Source organism: Alosa pseudoharengus, unplaced genomic scaffold (genome assembly GCF_046254945.1).
Source record: "Alosa pseudoharengus isolate Yale_2024_CS ecotype anadromous, Long Island Sound unplaced genomic scaffold, YU_APseudo_1.1 YU_APseudo_1.1_scf_13, whole genome shotgun sequence".
Classification (NCBI taxonomy): Eukaryota; Metazoa; Chordata; class Actinopteri; order Clupeiformes; family Clupeidae; genus Alosa; species Alosa pseudoharengus.
In genome coordinates, this window is record NW_027468598.1 from 7,620,908 (window position 1) to 7,643,196 (window position 22,289).

Sequence of the window (22,289 nt, forward strand, 5' to 3'; positions counted from 1 at the left end):
TAAGTTGCCCATTAATGTAACAGAAGACTATTTGGGTATTCAGATGTTTATTACTGACATCAGATATGCACGTAATCCTCTACACCAACAAGACAAATACAGTTCATTTCTTTATACAGAACCTAATATTATAATAATGTGACAGCAATTAGTCTTTTCTCATGGGTATTGCAGGTACGCCCAAACTGTGGGTGTTGCCTCTAAAATGACATGACACTCTGATTTAGCTCACTATTTGAGAGAGTGAGGATGCAAAACAGAGTCAGACAAGAAAATGAAGGAGGTCACACAGGTTTCTCTGGGTCTCCTTCTGCTGGCCTGGACAGTGGCAGCAGCCACTCTTCTCTCTCCCACCCTCACCTCCAGCTCTGATACATCTGACCTCTGCCAGCTACGGGAGCAGTTCAATCTGACTGGGATGCACCAGGATGGAGATGTGATCATAGGGGGACTGTTTGAGATCTATTTGTTCTCTGTATTTCCAGAGCTAACTTTCAGCACTAAACCAGCACAGCCTTGGTGTCATGAGTGAGTCAATAAATGGTCAATTAGATTAAGTCTCTTAATGCTTGCATAGGCTTGGTTATGACAGTTTTGTTAAATTCACACTCATGCAGTGCAAGTAAAAAAAAACAAAACATAAAATGTCCTATAGGAACACTAGGTAAACAGTGAAAAGATGCCTCTTCTCTCTCTGCAGTAATCTCATTACTTACTGTTGACAGTTGCATGACAGAACCACTGTCTAGGGTCTATTGTTATTATTAGTGTTATCATATTGATGTCATTGATGAATGTTTTATTGTTTTGTCTGTCCATCTACCAGGTTTTATTTACATGGTTTTAAGTGGGCACAAACAATGGCATTTGCCATAAATGAAGTGAACCGAAATCCACATCTGCTTCCCAACATCTCTCTGGGTTATAGCATTTATGACAACTGTATCAATCTCGGAGTGGCCTTCCGCGCCGCAACAACTCTCATTAGTGGAGCACAAAAAACTCTGTCTTCATCTAGCTGCAGGAGGCTGCCTTCTGTTTTGGGAATCGTGGGAGATTCTGTGTCGACGCACTCTATCGCCATTTCTAGTGTGATGGGTCTGTTCCACATCCCAATGGTACGGGCTGGAGGAAACGAATGTATTAAAAACGAGATTCACTTGTGCACTGGACTGCATGTTCAATGTTCTGAAAAACTGCGTTGAGAAATATCTATGATATGTAAATATTTTTGGCCTAACAGATGTCCTGTGGGGTATACTACGAATCTCGATTAGTGGGTTAGCGAGGTATGTTGCGCTCAAAGTCAGGGTATGCTGTGACACGAAAGTGGATCTGTTTTAGTGTCGCTATATCACCATGGTATCTTATGCTGTCAACCAAACCTGGTCGGGAGGAGGTTATGTGCTAAATTATAAAATCGTGTAATCTACCGCCCACTGACCAATCAATTGTCTTAAAAACTAAGTTATCTCACGTGTAGGATTCTGTCATATATCTTACAGGTGGAGCTCCGCCTCTACTAACATTTTGGATCTCGAATGCGCTTTAATAGTGCTGTGCGTGCAAATATCCCACTAATGGACGTGCATACCATACAACAACTGATGACAATTGATTTATTTGATGTTATAGGTTAGACACAAAAAATGACCGCAGTGCAGACTACAATATCGCTCATAAATGCGGAAGTAATTGTTTTTTAATAGAGGCGGTCTTGTGCGTCTCCACGTTTCACGATTGGCCAACGTCATCCCAACACCGAGAACGCGCACAGATCTGAGCTGAAAGCCTAGTTTGACAAATATATCACATAACTGCTATCGTAGTATCACTTAAGGTATACCCCTGCCTGAGTCAAGGCTTTGTCAAGCCTCGATATGTCTACATAGCCTAGATATGTCTAACGTGCTTCGTAGTATACCCCACTGGCTTGCTAGTGTTAAACATGGACATGTTGGAATGTAAGAAGCATTATTTGATCCACAAATGTGTCTATCACACTAGTTCTTTCTATTGACTACATTTCAACCACGACAGATACGGTTACTCACAGTAATAATTAAGAAATCTTCCGACAGCAAAAAAATTCTTTGTGAAGTGTCATTACAATATATTGATCACAATGTATTAATAGTTTGTCCTTATTCTAATTATTTAATTTTAATCCTATTCTATCTTGCCATTTATTATGGGCAGTTGTGTCCTACTGGTTAGGGCTTCGGACTTGGAACCGAAGAGTTGCTGGTTCGATCCCCGACCAGTGGGAACAGCTGAAGTGCCCTTGAGCAAGGCACCTAACCCCTCACTGCTCCCTGAGCGTCGTTGTAGCAAGGCAGCTCACTGCTCTGGATTAGTGTGAACTTCACCTCACTGTGTGTTCACTGTGTGTTCACTGTGTGCTCTGTGTGTTCACTAATTCACGGATGGGATAAATGCAGAGACCAAATTCCTTGTATACACAAGTATACTTGGCCTAGAAAACTGATTTACTGTACATTACATTTGTTAATGAATGGTATAAATTAAGGGGATATTGCATTTAGATGGGGGTGTGAGGTAGCCTAGTATCAATTTCATCCCTTTCACGCTGCCATCCTCAATGGACGGCATGTTCAATGTTCTGAAAAGCTGCGTTGAGAAATGTCTATGAAATGTCTGTGTTGTATGTGTGTTTTTTTTCACACACTTGAAATGTTGCTTTTTGAAAATGAAAATTTGTAAATAAAAGTATGATAACTAATGTAATATATTAACTTACTATATATTTTTTTTCTTTTATAGGTGAGCTACTTTGCCACCTGTTCCTGCTTAAGTGATAGACAGCGCTACCCCTCTTTTTTCAGGACTATTCCCAGTGACGCCTTCCAAGTGAGAGCTATGATTCAGATATTACAGCACTTCAGATGGACATGGGTGGGTCTTATCTATAGTGATGATGACTATGGCCGACATGCTGCTCAGTCTTTCCATCAGGATGTCACTGCATTTGGTGGTTGTATAGCCTTTTCAGAAGTATTGCCGAAAGACAATGATATGGTGGAGATCAGAAAGATCATGCAAGTGATTAAGACATCTACGTCACGTGTGATCGTGGCCTTCTCTACTGAGCCTTACCTTCTACCACTCATGGATGAGGTAGCTCGACAGAACGTGATACGGCAGTGGATTGCCAGTGAGGCATGGTCCTTCTCTCCATTGCTCCTTACCTCACGCATGCTCCCCTTTCTCAGAGGCACTCTGGGCATTGTCATCCGGCGTGGTGAGATTGAGGGACTCAAAGAATTTCTATTGAGTGTTCGCCCCAACAATGACCATAAGAACAGTATGGTGAGGAAGTTCTGGCAGGAAATGTTCAACTGCAGGTTTGAGCCAGAAGAGGCCTTGGCCTTATCTGAGGGAAGAGTGTGTACAGGAGAGGAGGACCTGAGCAAAGCTGATTTGGCATACAGCGATGTCTCTGACCTCAGAGTCTCCTATAATGTCTATAAAGCAGTCTATTCCCTGGCACATTCTCTCCACAACCTGATGAGCTGTGTCCCTGGGCAAGGGCCCTTTAAAGGGAATAGCTGTGCTAGTCCTCATGACATTCAACCCTGGCAGGTACACATGTGCTTCCACATTTTTGACACAAACAAGTATAAAGTTAGGGCTGAGCACAATGCTAAGTAATGAATCATATCAGTTGATGTTTCTATTGTTTAGCATTTTAGTTTTAGATGTAACATATTCCTCTTTAAGTGAAATGTGAAAATATTAAATACCTAATTAAATAGAAAAACAGAATGAATGAAGAAGAAATGTAAAAATGCATGTTTCTTCATTGTCATGTTGCTAACATCAGACTTTTTTTCACAACACATACCTTTACAAGTATCCAACCATATCATGATTGTAATGGTTATAATATCAGGAACTGACACTAAATTAATTTATCTGCTTTTGTTTTCTTTCAATGTCTGGGCTGAAGTTACTTCACTACTTACAGGCAGTGAACTTTACCACAGGATTTGGGGATCAGGTGTCTTTTGATAAAACTGGTGAAGCCTTGGCCATCTATGATATCTTCAACTGGTATGGGATGCCAGACGGCACAATGAAGACCAGAACAGTGGGCATTGTTGATGAATCACAACCCACTGGGAAAACATTCCATCTGGATGAAGGCAAACTCACCTGGAACTTTGAATTAAACAAAGTGATTTCATATAGTAATTCTGAAGTTATGAATATCTTCTGAAATAATACAGAAGGCGCTATGTGTAGAATTAAGTCTTGGGTGCACCATTACTTTCGTGATGGCACTCTTCCATTGACCTGCATGTACAGTGACCCTTGGAGGTACAAAGTGGTATTATGAGAGAGCGCCATTTGAAACTAACTCCTAGATCATTTTTCAATGTGTTTAACTAAGAAAGCTACACACAGCCCTTTTAAACGAGGTGATGTATTGCAAATTGTGAAATTGTGAAAGCATTACATTTAGGACTAAATTAAGTACCATACATAGACCACACTTTGTACAATTGAAGAGGGAATTCCATGCACTTTTATGTACAGCCTCCTAGGTCAGTGTGCAGTGAGCCCTGCCACCCGGGAACTAGAAAAGCCAGAAGGAAAGGACTACCTGTCTGCTGCTTTGATTGTCTCCCTTGTGCAGATGGAGAGATCAGTAACATCTCAGGTAAACTGTGAATTCAACAAAATGTGAAACCAAAAGTGCTTCCGGTGTCAATTAACTGGTTTTAACAAAATACTTTGTCATTAAATTAGGGCCTTTTCATGCATGCTATGTTCCTATTGTAAAGTTTTCGTTTTTTTTTTTGTCATTGGTTTTGGGGCCATTTTAATAGCTTTTCCCAAAATCATTGAACAGGCAAGTACAATTATTCCTTTCATCCTCTCCTTCTTGAATGTTTCTGCTCTCTATGTTTTGTCTCATCAGATGCCATTGAATGTTTTAAGTGTCCAGTGGAATTCTGGTCAAACTTTGAGAAAGATATCTGTATCCCGAAGGAGGTTGAGTATCTCTCCTATGAAGAGGCCTTGGGCATCTCATTGACATCAGTGTCTTTGTTTGGTGCATGTGCCTCTACTGTGGTTCTTGCTATATTTGTTCACCACCGTCATACTCCTGTAGTACGAGCCAACAACTCCGAACTGAGCTTCCTGATTCTGCTTTCACTAAAACTCTGTTTCCTGTGTGCACTGCTATTCATTGGCCAGCCCAGGCAATGGACCTGTCAGCTCCGCCATGCAGCATTTGGTATCAGTTTTGTACTCTGTGTCTCTAGCATTCTGGTCAAGACAATGGTTGTGATTGCAGTTTTTAAGGCCTCAAGACCTGAAGGAAAAGGGGCCATGAAGTGGTTTGGGGCAGCCCAGCAAAGAGCCACTGTCATCGTCCTTACATCTCTCCAAGTGGCCATCTGTGTGATCTGGCTCTCCACTGCCTCTCCTACCCCTCACAAAAACACTCACTATCAGAGCTCCAAGATTGTGTTTGAATGTGCAGTGGGCTCAGTGGCAGGTTTTGCTACATTGTTGGGCTACATAGGCCTTCTAGCAGCCATTAGCTTTTTGTTAGCTTTCTTAGCAAGAAACCTCCCAGATAATTTCAATGAGGCCAAGTTCATTACCTTCAGCATGCTCATCTTTTGTGCTGTGTGGATTGCTTTTGTTCCTGCCTATATTAGTTCCCCTGGTAAATATGCAGATGTAGTTGAAATCTTTGCTATCCTGGCTTCAAGCTTTGGTCTGCTCATAGCCATATTTGCTCCAAAATGCTACATAATTCTCCTGCATCCAGAGAAGAACACAAAGAAGGGACTCATGAGACGAGGTTCTCCTAAATAATGACTGTTAAGACCAGTGCCTTGAATTACACATGATGTTTGTCAATTTCAAAGACATTTTTCATGTAAAGAAATGTGCAGTTTGTCTCGTAACTACTGAATTACAACATTGTGAACGTTCGTAATTACAACGACTAAAGCACATTGAATGATCTCTATTTATGAAATGCGCTATATAAATAAACTTGACTTGACTACAAACCCATCAGTCGCGCAAATGACATTAGCCTCACCGGCCTTAGAAGCATACCAGCAACAGGTCTTACTTGGGCTTTCCTGGCTGATGAAGCATTCTAGTGTGACCGGGGCCAACACCAGCCCCGAAATTACAATGACCCGACTACGCCACCCAGAGGGACAAAAGGAGGGGAGGAAATCCCACCTGACAGTCCTAAGCTAGTTTAACAAGTTCGTAAGTAACACAGAAGAGAGCAGAGATCAGATTCAAGTTCAGTATTTTATTGACCTTTAGTGGGATAATAAGCTGGGGAAGGAAGCCAATTAGTAAAAATATATATCTTATTACAGGTCCAATAAATATGTAACAATAAATGGAGCTACTGATATCATATCAATCACACCTAATAATTGCAGTCTGAAAAACTAGATAGCTTAGTTATAGATATGTATGTTCTAGTCAATGCCGCTGTGGAGAGAGAGAGCATCAGGTGCGCCACTGGAGGGCGAAGGAGGACCCCAAGACATCCCTCACCTGTGCAAGAGACAATATTCACACACACCAAACACACGGTTATCCACACTCACAGCAAGCAAATAGTGCAGGCACACATTTATGGGTAAACACCAGAAAGCCTCGCTAAGCATGCAGTGAACATAGGGGAGGAAGAAAAAGGGCTTGCACCATCCATGGGCCTGATGCGTATAAACTCTCCAGCAACAGGACTAATGAGCTATGAGGGAAAGAGACTGTTGTTAAATTTTTAGGAGGGATTGAACGAACACAGTTGGTTTGACAAACAAAACAAAAGAAACAGCACACGTATCCAAAAAAAGACCAAGGACACGGACATACATTCATAGGCGACAGGACAAGCCAAGCATAGCCTACACCAGCCGTGTAACAAACAAGTTACACCAATCACAGAAAACCAAATACATATGGCAAAACAGCTGTGGCATTAACGGGAGTTCTTCCTTGTAGGCTACCAACTCTAAGAAAGCTCGTCTTTCACCCAGTCATCGTCGCACCAAGCCTTCCTGATTCGGACAATCAAGGCTTAAACAGGGGGAAGTGGCGGAATGTTTGCCTGGGGTTCAGCGCCGACAATAGGAACCTGTCAACCACCAGTGATCTAATAGGGAGGTACACTCCAAGAAGTCAGGCCGCAAAGAAGCCGGCAATGGCTGCTATTTAAAGCCATTTTAATGCTGGAAGTGCATTGCTTTGATTGAACAGTGCTGTGTAATCTAGTTGGGGGCGTAGCCCCCGGCTACACTAGCATGGCAGCCTTATTGTTTCACAACGTGACGTGTGACATGTACATGTATGCAATTGAACACGGTAATTGAATACGATGCAATTGAGTCCATGTAAAATACTGGGAATATTCTTTTCAAATGTCTAACTCTAATATGATCTTGCAATAGCCCCAATCCAGACAGCAGTGAATTGTTTATCTCCTCCCGATACCGCAGCCCAGATCAAATTCAGATTTAAGGGGCGTGTACTCAACTGGGCAGAGGGCGATAATAAGTCGCACCTCCGAAGTAGGTCAACAGGCAACACAGAAAGCCTGCAGCAGCGGCATTGGCTCAGTCAACAAACAGCAATAAGCCCACAGTGGTTACGGCAGGCAACGGCCCACTCTCCCTCTGGCTGGAGCTGCAGAAAACAGTCTTCTTTCCCCAAGGCATGGCCGGAGATGGTTTCGGGCCCATCTCCGCACTCAGGCCTAACTTTGTAGACAGGATGGTTGGGTCGGGTTTGTCCAATCACCACTTATGGGCGATCCTCCCACCTGTCCTGTAATTTCCCCTTCCCTTGTCTTCTTCAGTTCAAGATCAACACACGCTCCCCAGGCAAAAGGGGCACTTCCGTGGTAGTCTGATCGTGCAACCTCTTATTTTTCTCAGCGGCCTTCTACATATTATCAAAAGCCTTGGAATAGGCATAAACAAGATGCTCATGGTGCCGCGCCACCCACTCTACAGTACTTCTCTGTTGTTTCACCCACTGTCCCCATCATAAATTCAACTGGGAGCCTTACATGTCTCCCAAACATTAAAGGATCATTCCGTTATTTAGCACTTTGAGTCCTTTTTCTGGTTTGTTTTGGATGAACTAGAGTGGTGGACACCGAAATTTTGACGATTGGTCCTGTCTTGACTTTTCTGACTCGTTTTGAATCGCCTTTACTGCTTCAGAGTGGCTGCCTATATGGGCATGCACAAACATGTCCTTAAAACAACCCTTAATGTTCGTTTTAAAAACTGTGCAATTCACCTAGTAGTTAGTGGTGTTCGTTGATTATTAAAATCAAATATATCGGCGCAATGTATATATGTAATAATGTAATGCCGTGTTATTTGCTATTGTGGAACTATTTTTTCAGACACCTCACAACCGCATATAAACTTCCGCTCAATATTTGAGCCTGAAGCATAGACAGTAAAAAAAGGTCTTGCGGAAAGACTACAACCAAATGTAAACAGCCCCCGTTTCCGGTGGCGCAGTAATATCAACGTGCAATGAGTCTTCCAACAGAAATCAATGGGATTTTACAAAATACCAAATAAAACATGACAGAAACTGTATTTCGCTACGCTACTTGTTTTGGAACATCAACGAACACCACTGACCACTCGGTGAGTTGCACCGTTTTGAAAACGAACATTAAGGGGTTGTTTTAAGGACATGTGCATGCCCTTAGGCAGCCACTCTGAAGTAGTCAAAGGCAATTCAAAACGAGTCAGAAAAGTCGAGACACGGCCCATCGTCAAAATTTCTGTGTCCACCACTCTAGTTCATTCAAAACAAACCAGAAAAGGGACTCAAAGTGCTAAATACCGGAATTATCCTTTAAGTACGTTGGGGCGTACCCTATTGAATGGGATACCTATGGGATACTGTTGTTATACGCTTGGACCAAGGCCGGTAAATATTCTGCCCATTTTGTCCGTTGGTCCACCTCCAAAAACTTTCAAAAGAAATCTTTCACACCCACTATTCCCCTGTGGGTGGTAGTAGGAGGTGCGGCTTTTTTGAGATCCATATAAATTGCACAGTTCATGTATTAAGTCATTAAGTCAGACTCAACATTGGCCCCCTGGTCGGAATGAACAGGACAGCCAAACGGATGAATTACATGACTCCAAAGAGCCCGACTCGTGATCAAATGTTGGGTCTGCCCAAGCAAATTTTGCAAAAAAATCAAATCACATATATATTATGAAAACGGTCAGTGGGCCTAATGAGGGTCAGTCTATAGCCAGGATCTGTAATGGGGCACTGGTTAACATAGGTACTAGTGGGGCTCTACCTTTGGGTCTTCCTTGACTTCCGCAGGACACAGTGAGGAGAAGTCTGAATCCAACCCGCACACTTCCATCTTGCCCCAATACAAACTCCTCCGCAGGAAGGATAGTCTTTTCTTTCCCTTGGTGGCCTGTGTGACAATGGAATGCTTCCAAGAGTGAGAAGGCTTGGGTGGTGGGGACTAAAATCTGTGTATAGAGCTTATTAGTATGGAAATCTTGGTCTACACATCAAATAATACCCTCCCGCAACTCCAGCTTGTCCCATTGGCTAAATAATCGATGCACCCCCTCGGATGCTTCCGTCTCCCCTTGGTAACCTGTTTTCTGCTAGACTACGACCAATTACTTGTAGGGCATGGTCCCGCTCATGCAGCCACCTCCATCGAACCGGATCCCACCCCCAACCCTGTGGATGAGACTGTTCCCCCACTTATACACGTATACCTACAACACACACAAGTAGCTCTTCTTTAGGAGGCCTAGGCTTGGGGTGGTCGGGTTTGACACTAGGAAAACGGGACAGCACATCAGCATACTGACTACTGTATAGTGACTACAAGACCCCTAGTGCCCATTTCAGTGCAAGTAGCTCAAGTTTGAACTAGCTATAATTGGCATCATGTGTTCAGCAGGGTGGAGACTACAACTCGCATATGCGATCACATGTTCGACCCCACCCTGCTGCTGAGCTAGCCCAGCTCCCAAGCCACAGTTACTGGCATCAGTATCTATCTATAAAGCAAGAAGCGTCTGTGTGTTTGTGTGTCCGTGGCACGCATATCTCGCTGACCGTTTGTCAAACTGACCTGAGATTTTGTATGTGGCTCGCGCGTGGCACAAAGGTGTGCACTCTCGACTTTGAAGATTTTTGAATGAATATTTCAAAATAAGCTTATTTACGTACTGACTTTGACTAAACAAACGACAATTCCGACTGCAAGGTCCCAAATTGAAACAAGCGATAGGCTAATGCCACATAGCCAACGTTAGACAACAACTTGCAGACTGAGCGACATCACTTATCACGCCATCTGTAAAAGTGTGTAATGAATCCACAAACACTGTTAGGTTGAAACCAATACGGAGCTCTTTACTGTACGTCTGCTGCATGATACATCCGTCCGAACACACCACTTCCTGTTCTAGAACCCGCCACTTGGATACCCCGGAACCTGTTACTATGCAACCATATCAACACATTCTACATCCCCCTTCTTAAGATAATACTGTAGCTTAAGTTCTTGTGAGGTAGATCAACATGGTAAGCTGAACTTATAAAAACACATTGCCTACTTACCTGTCCCAGTGCATAGTGAGAACGTCCTTGACAACCTGAGGAAACAAGACAACATGTAACAAGATAAAGCAAGGCTATATAAAAGTAAATTAAGTGTCAAAGTCCAGGTATTTCAAGTTGGGCTTTAATACACGTCCACATCGAGAAGTCCCTTGCTCTGTTCCTCCCGTCTTCACCATGGGACTGCAGGGAACCTGTGGTGTAGAAGGTTCTTCAGTATTGGTGGACGCCTCAGGGGGTGTTGAGTCCTGTTGTGTTGCTAGGTGCCCTTCCTCAGACTGGCTTTGATGCCGGGGGCCCTTGTGTTGACCACTGGTGGTCTCTGAGGTCTTCAGGAGATGACAACGGTTCCGTACGTAGGTTGTCTCCCCAGCCTTGACACACTAGCTGTTGGGTTGTGAGGCTCTTCTTATCACCGTGGACAGCTTGTCATAGCCCCGTGCCGTTTGCATCCTCACTGTCTGGCCTGGTTCCAGAGGGTCCAACTCACGTGCTGACTTGTCGTGGTGTTCTTTCCCCCTCTGTCTGATTTTTGTGAGTGCATAGTGAACACCCTGCTGTACAGTGGGGAGCAGCATGGACTTAGTCAAAGGGATCAGAGACCTTGTGCGGCGTGACAGCAGGCGTTTGGCCTGTGAGGGTAGGCCATCACACGGAGTGTTGCGCAGGTTGAGGAGAGCTGCGTGAAAGTCAGTCCCCTCGCGAGCACATTTTTCCATGAGATGTTTGGCCGAGCGTACAGCACGCTCTGCCAAGCCATTGGACTGGGCATAAGTGCTGACCTCTCAGCAACAGTCCATTATCACTTGTGAGCTCTTCCCTCATGCTGTAGTATGGTTTCAGAGCCTGTGGGAGGCTTTTGGAGGATGCTGGCCAACCACTTGAAATTATGTCAGCCAGACACTTGCAGGTGGGGTCATTGAGCGTTTCTTTTCTGAGCTCCTCCATCCGTCTGGAGGACAGCACATCAATGGCCATGACATGATAACCATCAGTGCCGTCAGCAGGGTCTGTGGAGGGGAGGTACGATCTCGATAGTGTATCTGCCACATAGAGCTCTTTGCCCCGCTTGTACATGACTGATAGGTTGTAGGTTCTCATGTCTGCACCTATAAACACACTGATAGCGTTTGTGATAGCATTAGCCCGGTCGGATTGTGCAGGAAGGGGCTGTTTAGATGCCGCGGTGATAAGCGGTTGTTGAGCCGCTTTCGGTTTCACTCCTGTCAGTGAAACACCGGGGTGATGTCGCTGCAAATGCGTGGCCATGGCAGATGTGTTTCCACTGTTGTATGGCTTTCTTGTGCCACAGTGCCTACACACCGTCACGGTTTTATCCACTAACCTCTTTCCTTCATCATTAACTTTGACAGGGAAACCAAAATGCTCCCAAACAGGGGATTTAAATGACGCGGGACGTTCAAGCTCCTCCGTTCGCCATGACCACGCTGTGTGTGGACTGAACATGCGCACAATTGTTTTTTCCTAAATCAATCCGCGGATCATGTGTGTGCCGAACCAAAATAATTGGTCCGAACCGGTCACGGATCAATGATGATCCGTTGCACCACTACCGGTCGCCCATATATAAAATCATGGAACTTCTGGCACGCGAAAACCAAAGCCAAAAGCTCTTTCTCGATTTGCGCATAGCAGCACTCAGTGCCACTGGCCTGTTGTGCTGCAGGCAAACTGCACCCAGTCCATGTTAGGACGCATCAGCTGATAACACAACTGGCTGGGCAAAGTCAAAATACTGCAGCACTGGTGGGCTGGTCAGTGCGTCCTTCAGTTTTTAGAAAGCAGCGTCATGATGCTCAAGCCAGCACCATTCTGTGTCTTGATGAAGGAGACCATGCAGTGGTGCTGTGAGCTCACTGTAGTTTTGAATGAACTTGGACAGATAATTGGTCATTCTAAGGAACCTTTGCAATCCAAGTTTGTCCTGTGGTGAGGGCATCATGCGAACGGCCTTAGTTTTTTCAGGGTCAGGTTTGACCCCTTGGCTTGTCAGCATAGGGAACCTCAGACACCCTGAAACGGCATTTATCAGGGTTAAGTTTGATGCCGATGGCGGACATCCTGTCCATGATCTTGTGGAGACGTTCGTCATGCTGCTCCACGGACCTTCCCCATACTAGGACATCATCCATAATGATCTCACATGGAAGCCCTGCAAAGAGTTGTTCCATGCAGCGTTGGAACACCTCACTACCTGTGGATATGCCATAAGGCATGCGGAGGAAACGGTAGCGGCCAGCTGGAGTTATGAATGTGGTGAGTTTTGATAACTCTTCATCAAGAGGGATCTGCCAATACTGTCAGAGAGTCCCAGAAGTGATTTGACATTCAGACTCACAATCTGAAATGTAATGTCACCACAGCTCAGCTTTAATGTAGCAAAGCCCATGGTCTGAATAACCTGCCCACCATATGCAATCAAATTAACTGTGAATGAGGGATCAATGGCTGCCATGGGGTCCACACGCTTTAATGTAGCTTTTGACATAATGTTATATTTTGATCCAGTGTCTATTTTAACATTCACTTCTTCATTTGTTGCTGTGGAAATGAACGTAGTGAATAGTTCATCTCTCTGTGCTACAACCTCTACACTCTCACAGTAGAACACATCCTGGGAGTCCGGTAGGTTTGTCTGTGAGTCTAATTAATTTACTCTGTGTGTGTAACCCCTCGGTGTAGTAGGCCTATGCGGTTTGCCTTCTGCAGCTTTGTATCTACAGCACTTTGAAAAATGGTTAATTTTTCCACAGCCATTGCAACGTTTATTGAAAGCAGGACAGCGTCCTCTGTCATTTGCATGTTTACCGCCGCAATTTGAGCAAATCCCGTCCGATACTGCACACACCTCTCCCTCCTTTCGCAGTTCTTTGTTGCCGCACTCTGAACGTTCGTGCAGCATGCACAGTTCGACAGCAGAGGGCAGGGTGAGGTCTTTCTGTTTCAGAAGTTGCGAGCGTAGCGTCTCACTACGGATGCCGCACACCAGGCGATCTCTGATAAGCTCCTCATTCAAAGCAGCAAAGTTGCACTTCTTAGCAAGTAACTTTAAGGTGGACACATATGACTGTACATTTTCCCCTTCTGGTTTGTGGTATTAAAAACGTGCCTGTCCATTATGATATTTTTCAACAGTAGACATATGTCGTCAAATTTCTTTACCAATACCTCTGGGTCTTCTTTGTCCTCGTTTTCATCAAACGTAAAGGAGTCGTATTTATCCAGCGCATCGGCTCCAGCCAGGTTTAGCAGAGTGTATGCCTGAACCTTCTTTGTACTAGCTGCAAGGCCCACACAGCAATAGACTGGCCATGCCCTCTTAAACTTGATCCAGTTTTCAGCAACATTTTCATCAAATATCAAGGGGTCGATGCGTCGGAGTCCGTGAGCCATCTCTGACACCATGTAAAAGTGTGTAATGAATCCACAAACACCGCCACTTGGATACCCCGGAACCTGTTACTATGCAAGCATATCAACACATTCTATACCATCAAACGCGGGTATGTAGTGACCACTCAAAATAAAAGTATGTGCAATAAACTGACGCTTCGAATAGCATTAGGAAGTTATTCAGTAAGCTATACACATTTAGCCTTAACTCAAAACAGTTGTTAGGCTTATGTCATTCTGATCTGTAGAAATGTCACATGCAGCCATGCCTACATTTATTACACATGTAGCCTATTAGAGGCCACATTAATTATAGGCTAATATATTATAATATTCAGTAGCCTATTCATTATTGAATGCTTAGCTGGAATGATGTTTCCCCATCATCCTATTTTTAAAGCAGGCATACCTGTGGGCATGTAATTGAGCTACGGGTTTTCTTCAGGAATGGCATGTTTGAACGGGCACTGCACTAGTACAAGATAAACAGCAGTTCAAAGTTTGCGTATGCCAGCACAGGAGCCTCCCGTAGCTGTTGTTTTAGCCGCTGGAAAGGATGGTGTCCAGTTTACAGATGGTGAGGAATGGCTTCTAGCGCGACCTGTGCCTACTAAAAGTTTATTAACCCTTAGAACCCTAGACTGTTTTAAGGGCATTTTCACTACTGATTTTCTGAAAATACAAAAAGCATATTATAGAAATTCTTATATTTTGACATTTATCTCACTACAGCAAGCTGTCAGCTGGACATGACTTTCATGTATGTGTAGGCCAGACAGTCTTGAACCTGGCAATATAAAAATTATGGTGGAGGAGGACTTTGGGGCTGAGCAATTTACAGACATATGTGGTTTATGCCTTACAGAAATAAATTACATTTTTTATTTAGTGATGAAAAAGGACCTTTCTGAGCTCTATATCTGTGACACAAACTGATCTGACCTGACTTGACCCGAGAGATGATTTTCTACAATAAATGGCGTTTGTAACAAACGGAAGTTCGGGAGGAGCATGACGGAATTTGCCACGCCTCCTTCAATCAGACAGGTTATTTATTCGCAGTCTGCCTCTACCTGCCGAAGTTGCAGCATCGGCGTCACTCCGCTTGCAAGGAGAGCTACTCCGCGGACCATATCTTTAATTAGAGCAGAGTTGGATGTAGGATCGATTGCCCTCGTTTCGCAAGGAAAGCAGACCTACGTCGCCTTCTCCAACAATCAGTTTATCTTTCCTCTCCTACTATAGCCGATCAACCGAGCACCAGCGCCGCAGCGCAGAGCTCCGTTCCTCCGGCGTCTCCCCCTCTGTTCATGCAACATGTTTTTCAACTCCGCAAGTTATGGCAGCCCGCGTGCAGCCCACTACCTTGTCTTCCGCTACTGCGGCCTCTTTCTCTATTCCTAAACAGCTTTCCCCCTGCTCAGTCAACTCGCAAGTTATGGCAGCCCGCGTGCAGCCCTCTACCTTGCCTTCCGCTACTGCGGCCTCTTTCTCTTTCCAGCTAATCAACCCTCCCCACTTTTCTCTTTGCCTACCTAGGGTGCTGCGCAACCTCCTCCCCCTTCCCCCGTAGCGACCGCGTCGCTACTTTTTCCCCTTTCCCCATCATCTCCCGCCGGCGCGAACCGCGTTCGAGCCCGCGTTTTTCCCCAGCCAGGGACCGCGTCCCTGGTTGTCCCTCACCCCTCTTTCCCTGGATTGGTGCCACCACCCTATAGGCTACCGTATCGGCATCTCATCTGAGACCATGTCTACATTAAATAGTAATACAATTTAATCTATGTGGTGATCACAAATGTATTTAAGGGAGCATCGCTTTAACTCAATGCCGGCGTTGGCCGTAAGACAGCTGATACACAGGAGCTGTTGCTCTGTCGCTTATTGCCAAGAGGGCAAGGAAGGAATTTTTCTCGTTTAAATGTCGGAGTTTTTTCGCCTTCCTCTGTGTTCATTGAGTGTCAGCATATTAAAGCCTTCCCTATCTGACCAAGGGAGCACCTGCACCTGCGTGTAGCTCTGCCCTGTTCCTCGGAATCCTCTCTAATAATGTGTTGCTGCTCATCACTTCTCTTGCCGTTATAGCTACCGCAGTTAGCTACAGCAGCCTATTTTAATTGCTTAGGCCTTACTAGCCTACTAAACATTAGGGTGCATTAGATGTTGAACTTCACACCGCGCGTGTTTGGGCTGTCATTTTCAACATCTACTCTCTCCTGCAGCCCTATACAATTTGGCTAAATAGTTTTTCAATCGCATGGAAAGATCCCCCCTCCAGACTATGGACGCTCCGTTACTCGCTTTCAAACGCAGCTCAACGCTGTTCTAACGCAAATCGGAATCCCAGCAGGCCGTTACATATTTTATGGTGCAGCCACCAACGCGGCAAATAACTGACTGTCCGATCAAGCGCTCAAAACTCTTGCCCGTTGTCCTCCGACGCCTATCACTCTTATATCAGATCAAGTCTCTCTGATCTGAGGGAATTAGCGCACCTCGCGCTCTTGCGTCGAATTTGTTCGCGTGGTCCTGGCTATAGGGTCCCTCATCTTTATTGCATTTTTTGGGGTGTATTGCGGAATCCTGCACGACTCCTGCCTGCGCAGTTGACTCCTGCACGATCCCGCAAATCACTTCAGGACCCTGGCCAGAGACTTCGCCAAACATGCTTTTCTATTATGCTATTATATCTGTTTGCAAATTACGGATGTGAACTAGTGAAATGTCGTTTGTAACAAACGGAAGTTCGGGAGGAGCTAGTGAACTTTTTATTGCATTGCCATTAACAAAGTAAAAGCAAAAAAGTGTTTCTTTGTCGAACAAATTCCTTTGCCATAGAGAAACACATGATAGTGTTGGATTATGAACATGCGTTGCCAAAAATACATACAAAAACGTGGGGTAAGTTGAAGTTATTATTTCGCTGTCATTTCGTCTGTTTTATGACCCAGAAGAACGAAACATCGGTGAATGAGGGTGCCCACTTGATAACCCCAATGACATGTCGCATACTATATAGGCTACTGCTGTTGGATAGGCCATTTGCATTGTGCTTGTGACCATTTGTTGGCGGATTTGTGGGTAGCTTTTTAAAGTTAAACTTGAGCAGGGGCTTCTGAATGTGTTTTTACCTTGGATTTTGGCACAAGGGATTTTAACATCTAATCCTGTGTATTAATGTAATGCTGAAGCTAGCGTAGGCTAGTGACTGCTGTGAATAGGGCAGCTGGCAACTAGGGAAAGACCTTGTGACAGCACGGAAAGACGGCTGACAGGAGGGAATAGACCCCGCCGGGGCTACAATGGGTTAGCAGCTCATTGTGGCAGTAGCCCAGGCTTCACTAAGCTATGGGCTGCACCCTACTAAGCTACAGTACGACATAATGAAAAAATACCCCTAGAGTCAGCGAGAGCAGGGGCGGAAGATGACTCACTTGTGATAGACATGGTTACTGACCCTGGAACGAATTTGATTACGAGTAAGGAAAACATGTTTGTGGAAGCCACTAGTTCAGAGAAAACTGAGAAAAAGCTGCAGATGTGTGTGTGTGGTTGGCAGAAGGTTACAAGTCTAAAGGGCCTGAAAATTCATCAAGGGAAAAAGAAGTGCTTGGTAGAGGGAACACAGGGTCCCCGCATTGATAGCTATTTCTTAAGAAGTGCATCAAGTCAGTCGGTTGAAGTCCAGCGACAGGAAGAAACCCACAGTTCGCAGGACATCAGTACCCCTGTTGTTGAGGTAAGTTCTAGCACTGAGGCAGAGAGAGAGGCCAGTCAGCCAAGGAGGGAGAAGATTAATGGTCATAGGCCTGGGGTTAGATGGCCAGGCGCAGCAGAATGTAGAATGTGGGAAGATGTTAATAGTGATTTGGTCAGTATCCTGGGTCAGCTCAAGGGGACGGCTGAAAGCAAATTAGAGAAAATGGGAGACATTATTTATAGCTATGGTAAGGAAAGATTTGGGACTATTGAGAGAAGGACAAAACGGCTACATGAGGTAGTTAAATCTAGGCGCCAGCAGGAGATAGATAAACTTATCAAGGAGAGGAGGCAGCTTAAGAAGCAGTGGAGAAAAGCTACAGATGATGAGAAGGAAGGTATTGACTGTCTACAGGCAGATGTGAGGGAGCGGTTAGTAGTGCTAAGAAGAGCTGAAAATATTAGGAAAAATAGGAAGAAGAAATCACGAGCCCGACTAGCATTCTATAAAGACCCATTTAAGTTTGTTAAGTCTTTATTCGTAATGCAGAAGAGTGGTAGTCTTTTGGAACCTAAGCAGAAGCTTGAGGAGTATTTAGAGGGAGTGCACAAAGATAGGGAGAGGTTCAGGGAGATGGTACTTCCTGCTGATATCCCACCTATTGGTGAATTAAGTAGCCAATGCGACGATAGTCCACCAAGGTGGAAAGAGGTGCAAGAAGTAATAAAACGTGCAAGGGCCTCTTCAGCCCCGGGACCTAATGGAGTGCCCTACCGGTTGTATAAGAGTGCACCAGATGTTTTAAGATTTTTATGGCAATTAATGAAGATAGTTTGGAAAAAGCAGAGTATTCCCAAGGCTTGGCGGAGGGCTGGGGGAATATTTATTCCCAAAGAAAAGGACGCAGTGGAGATTAATCAATTTAGGCCAATTAGTCTACTGAATGTTGAAGGGAAGGTTTTCTTTAGTGTGGTGGCACGGAGACTGACAAATTACCTTGAAAGGAATAAACTAATTGATACCACGGTGCAAAAAGCTGGAATTCCTGGCTTCTCCGGGTGCTTAGAGCATACCAGCATGATTTGGCACCAAATTCAATTAGCAAAGCGTGAGAAGAGAGACCTGCACGTTGTGTTCTTGGATTTGGCTAATGCTTTTGGGTCTGTGCCGCATAGTCTGTTGTGGGAGGCCTTTGATTATTTCAGAATCCCAGGTAGCATTAAAAGCCTAGTAAAAGCATACTTTCTGGATATTCAATTATGTTTTACTACAGCTGATTACACCACAGGTTGGCAACAACTTGAGATGGGAATCATGGCCGGATGTACCATCTCCCCACTTGCTTTTACAATGGCAATGGAGGTCATTATTAGGGCCTCAAAATGGGTAGTGGGCGGGGAGAAGTTGCAGGGAGGGCCACGCCTCCCCCCGATTCGGGCTTTCATGGACGACATGACAACCTTGACGACAACCGTTCCATGCACCAACAGGTTGCTGGGTAAGTTAAATAGTAATCTGCAATGGGCCAGAATGAAGGTGACACCAAGTAAGTCTAGGAGTCTCTCAATTATTAAAGGGAAGGTAACAGATAAGAAGTTTGCTATAAATAAGGAGGTGATTCCCACAGTTCTGGAGAAACCAGTGAAGAGCCTGGGAAGGTGGTATGATGCAAGCCTTAGTGATAAATCACAGGTTGAAGACTTGAGACAGGTCACTAGGCAAGGTATTGCAAAAATTGACAAGTCGGGGCTGCCAGGTAAGCTCAAGCTGTGGTGTTTGCAGTTTGGTTTGTTGCCTCGGCTAATGTGGCCATTGACAGTTTATGAAGTTCCTCTGTCAAAGGTAGAGAGGTTGGAAAAAATGATCAACTCCTTTGTCAGAAAATGGCTCGGAGTCCCACGCTGCTTAAGCAGTGTAGCCTTGTATGGGAAGGGTATTGTAGAGTTGCCAATATCTAGTCTGACAGAGGAATTTAAGTGTGCTAAGGCTAGATTGGAATTGACTCTTACTCAGTCCAAGGACCCAGTGGTGAGGAAAGTTGCACCCTCAGTTAATGCAGGGAGGAAGTGGAACCCAGAGCAGGCAGTTAAGCAAGCTCAATCAGCATTGAAGCATAGAGATATAATGGGCCATGTGCAGCACGGGCGGGGGGGTCTAGGGGTGGGTGCAAGTAAACCCTTGTGGAGTAAGGCTTCTGCAGGAGAAAAGAGGAAAATGGTAGTGGAGGAAATGCATAGACAGGAGGAGGCTGTAAGATGTACTAAGGCAGTGTCGCAGGCAAAACAAGGGCAGTGGGTGAACTGGGAAGGGGTGGAAAAAAGACAGATTAAATGGAAAGATCTATGGGGCATGGAAGCTAGTAAGATCAGATTTATGTTAGGTGCTACATATGATGTGCTCCCATCTCCCAAGAATTTAAGTCAATGGTTTGGTGAGGATGATAAATGCATACTTTGCTCGTGTGTGGGCAGTCTCCACCATATCCTATCAGGATGCAAGGTAAGTCTCACCCAGGGGCGGTATACGTGGCGTCATAACCAGGTATTGAAATGTGTGGCAGCGGCAATAGAGGATAAAAGAAGAGAAGTCAATTCATTAGCAGCTAGTAAAGGGGTAAGGCAAATTAACTTTGTACGTCAGGGGGATAAACCTTGTTCCGCGAAGGCCAGGTGTAAAACCGGCCAGTTGAAAAATGGGGCGGGCTGGGAAATGAAGGTTGATCTTGGCCAGCAGATGGCGGTACCTCCACATATAGTGAGTACTAAGCTACGTCCTGACGTAATTCTATGGTCGGATTCAGAGAAGATAGTTTACTTCATTGAACTCACTGTTCCTTGGGAAGACCGAGTGGAAGTGGCCAATGAGCTGAAGAGAGCTAAATATACTGAAATAGCAGAGGAGGCAGCTAAGCGAGGTTGGAGTGCACGATTAAGGCCTATTGAAATCGGTGCACGTGGGTTTGTGGCCAGATCTGCTATTGGCTTGCTGTCTGAATTGGGCATTTGTGGTCGAAGTCTAAGGCAGGTGGTTAGTAACATGTCCTTAGCAGCAGAACGGGCAAGCGAATGGTTGTGGGTAAGGAGAAGTTACCCTTCCTGGGGCACAAGCTAAGGTAAGCTAACTGGCCCATTTGTTTTGGTCGTGGGTAAGGAGAAGTTACCCTTCCTGGGGCGCAAGCTAAGGTAAGCTAACTGGCTCATTTGTTTTGGTGGTGGGTAAGGAGAAGTTACCCTTCCTGGGGCGCAAGCTAAGGTAAGCTAACTGGCTCATTTGTTTTGTGTTTGTGATGGACTGTGCCTAGGTTGATGGTACTTGGCTAAGGTTCTTTATGGTTTATGGTTCAGTCCACATCAACGGGACGGACCGACCTAGCCAACTCAAACCATGCCTAGGTTGGTTAAGGGTATTTGGATGCTTGTTGTGGTAATATGGGGCAGCATGGGGCGTAAGCTAACTGCTAACTGCTGGCTAATTTGTTTTGTGTTTGGGATGGGGCCTAAGATAATGGGCTAAGCTAACTGGCTAATTTGTTTTGTGTTTGTGATGGGTGTACTTGGTTCTTTATGGTTTATGGTTCAGTCCACATCAACGGGACGGGCCGACCTAGCCAACTTAGACCATGCCTGGGCTGGTTAAGAGTATTTTGAGTATTGGATATTTCAATGTGGTAATATGGTGGTAGCATGGAGGGGAGTGTCTCCAGGACGCTGGTTTCACTGTTAAGCCTTCATGAGGTGTCGTGGGCCTAACTTAACGAAACATCGGTGAATGAGGGTGCCCACTTGATAACCCCAATGACATGCCGCATACTATATAGGCTACTGCTGTTGGATAGGCCATTTGCATTGTGCTTGTGACCATTTGTTGGCGGATTTGTGGGTAGCTTTTTAAAGTTAAACTTGAGCAGGGGCTTCTGAATGTGTTTTTACCTTGGATTTTGGCACAAGGGATTTTAACATCTAATCCTGTGTATTAATGTAATACTTGGTATCACTTCTTCAGAAATAGTGTGAACACTCAAATCTTGCTCAGATCTTCCAATACAGATTTAGACCACTTCCATATGTGGTCCTGATTTTTTTCAATGCGGCCGCAGCGTGAACAACCAAGGTGGATTTGATGTGACTTTTACGCCAATCTACATTTGTCACAATTATGCGCCAGCAGGAGTTAGCTGATGTCATTGTTCTTTTGTGCATGCAGGTCAGTTCAGAACAGCAAACAGTTCACACTGGAATCTGAGGATTTAAAAGGTAAAGCTAAACAAAAAATCGGATCTGAGCAAAAAATCAGTGGCAAGCACAACAAAAATGTCCTTTTAACAGATACAGACTTCTCACTCTACCAGATTATAATTTCTTCAACTGGATATAACTACTGTCTTGGTAAACATTTCCAACTGGATATAATTACTGTCTTGGCAAACATTTTGGTCTACATCATGCCTTCAGTGTTACATTACACAATTGTTTATTATTCTACTATATGATTTCCAAAAAATCAGTTATCAATCTCACCACAGAATTAC

The 22,289-nt window shown here is 44.7% G+C and overlaps 1 protein-coding gene across 1 annotated transcript; it reads left to right on the forward strand.

Moving 5' to 3' along the window:
* Nucleotides 1-364: 364 nt before the first annotated feature.
* On the forward strand, nt 365-5,856 carry LOC143121084 (extracellular calcium-sensing receptor-like). Its single transcript, XM_076281477.1, has 6 exons — nt 365-528; nt 827-1,118; nt 2,785-3,603; nt 3,971-4,198; nt 4,561-4,684; nt 4,946-5,856. Exons 1-6 carry the CDS (start codon nt 419-421, stop codon nt 5,854-5,856), a joined length of 2,484 nt encoding a protein of 827 aa, XP_076137592.1. The 5' UTR covers nt 365-418.
* The last annotated feature ends 16,433 nt before the right edge of the window (nt 5,857-22,289 follow it).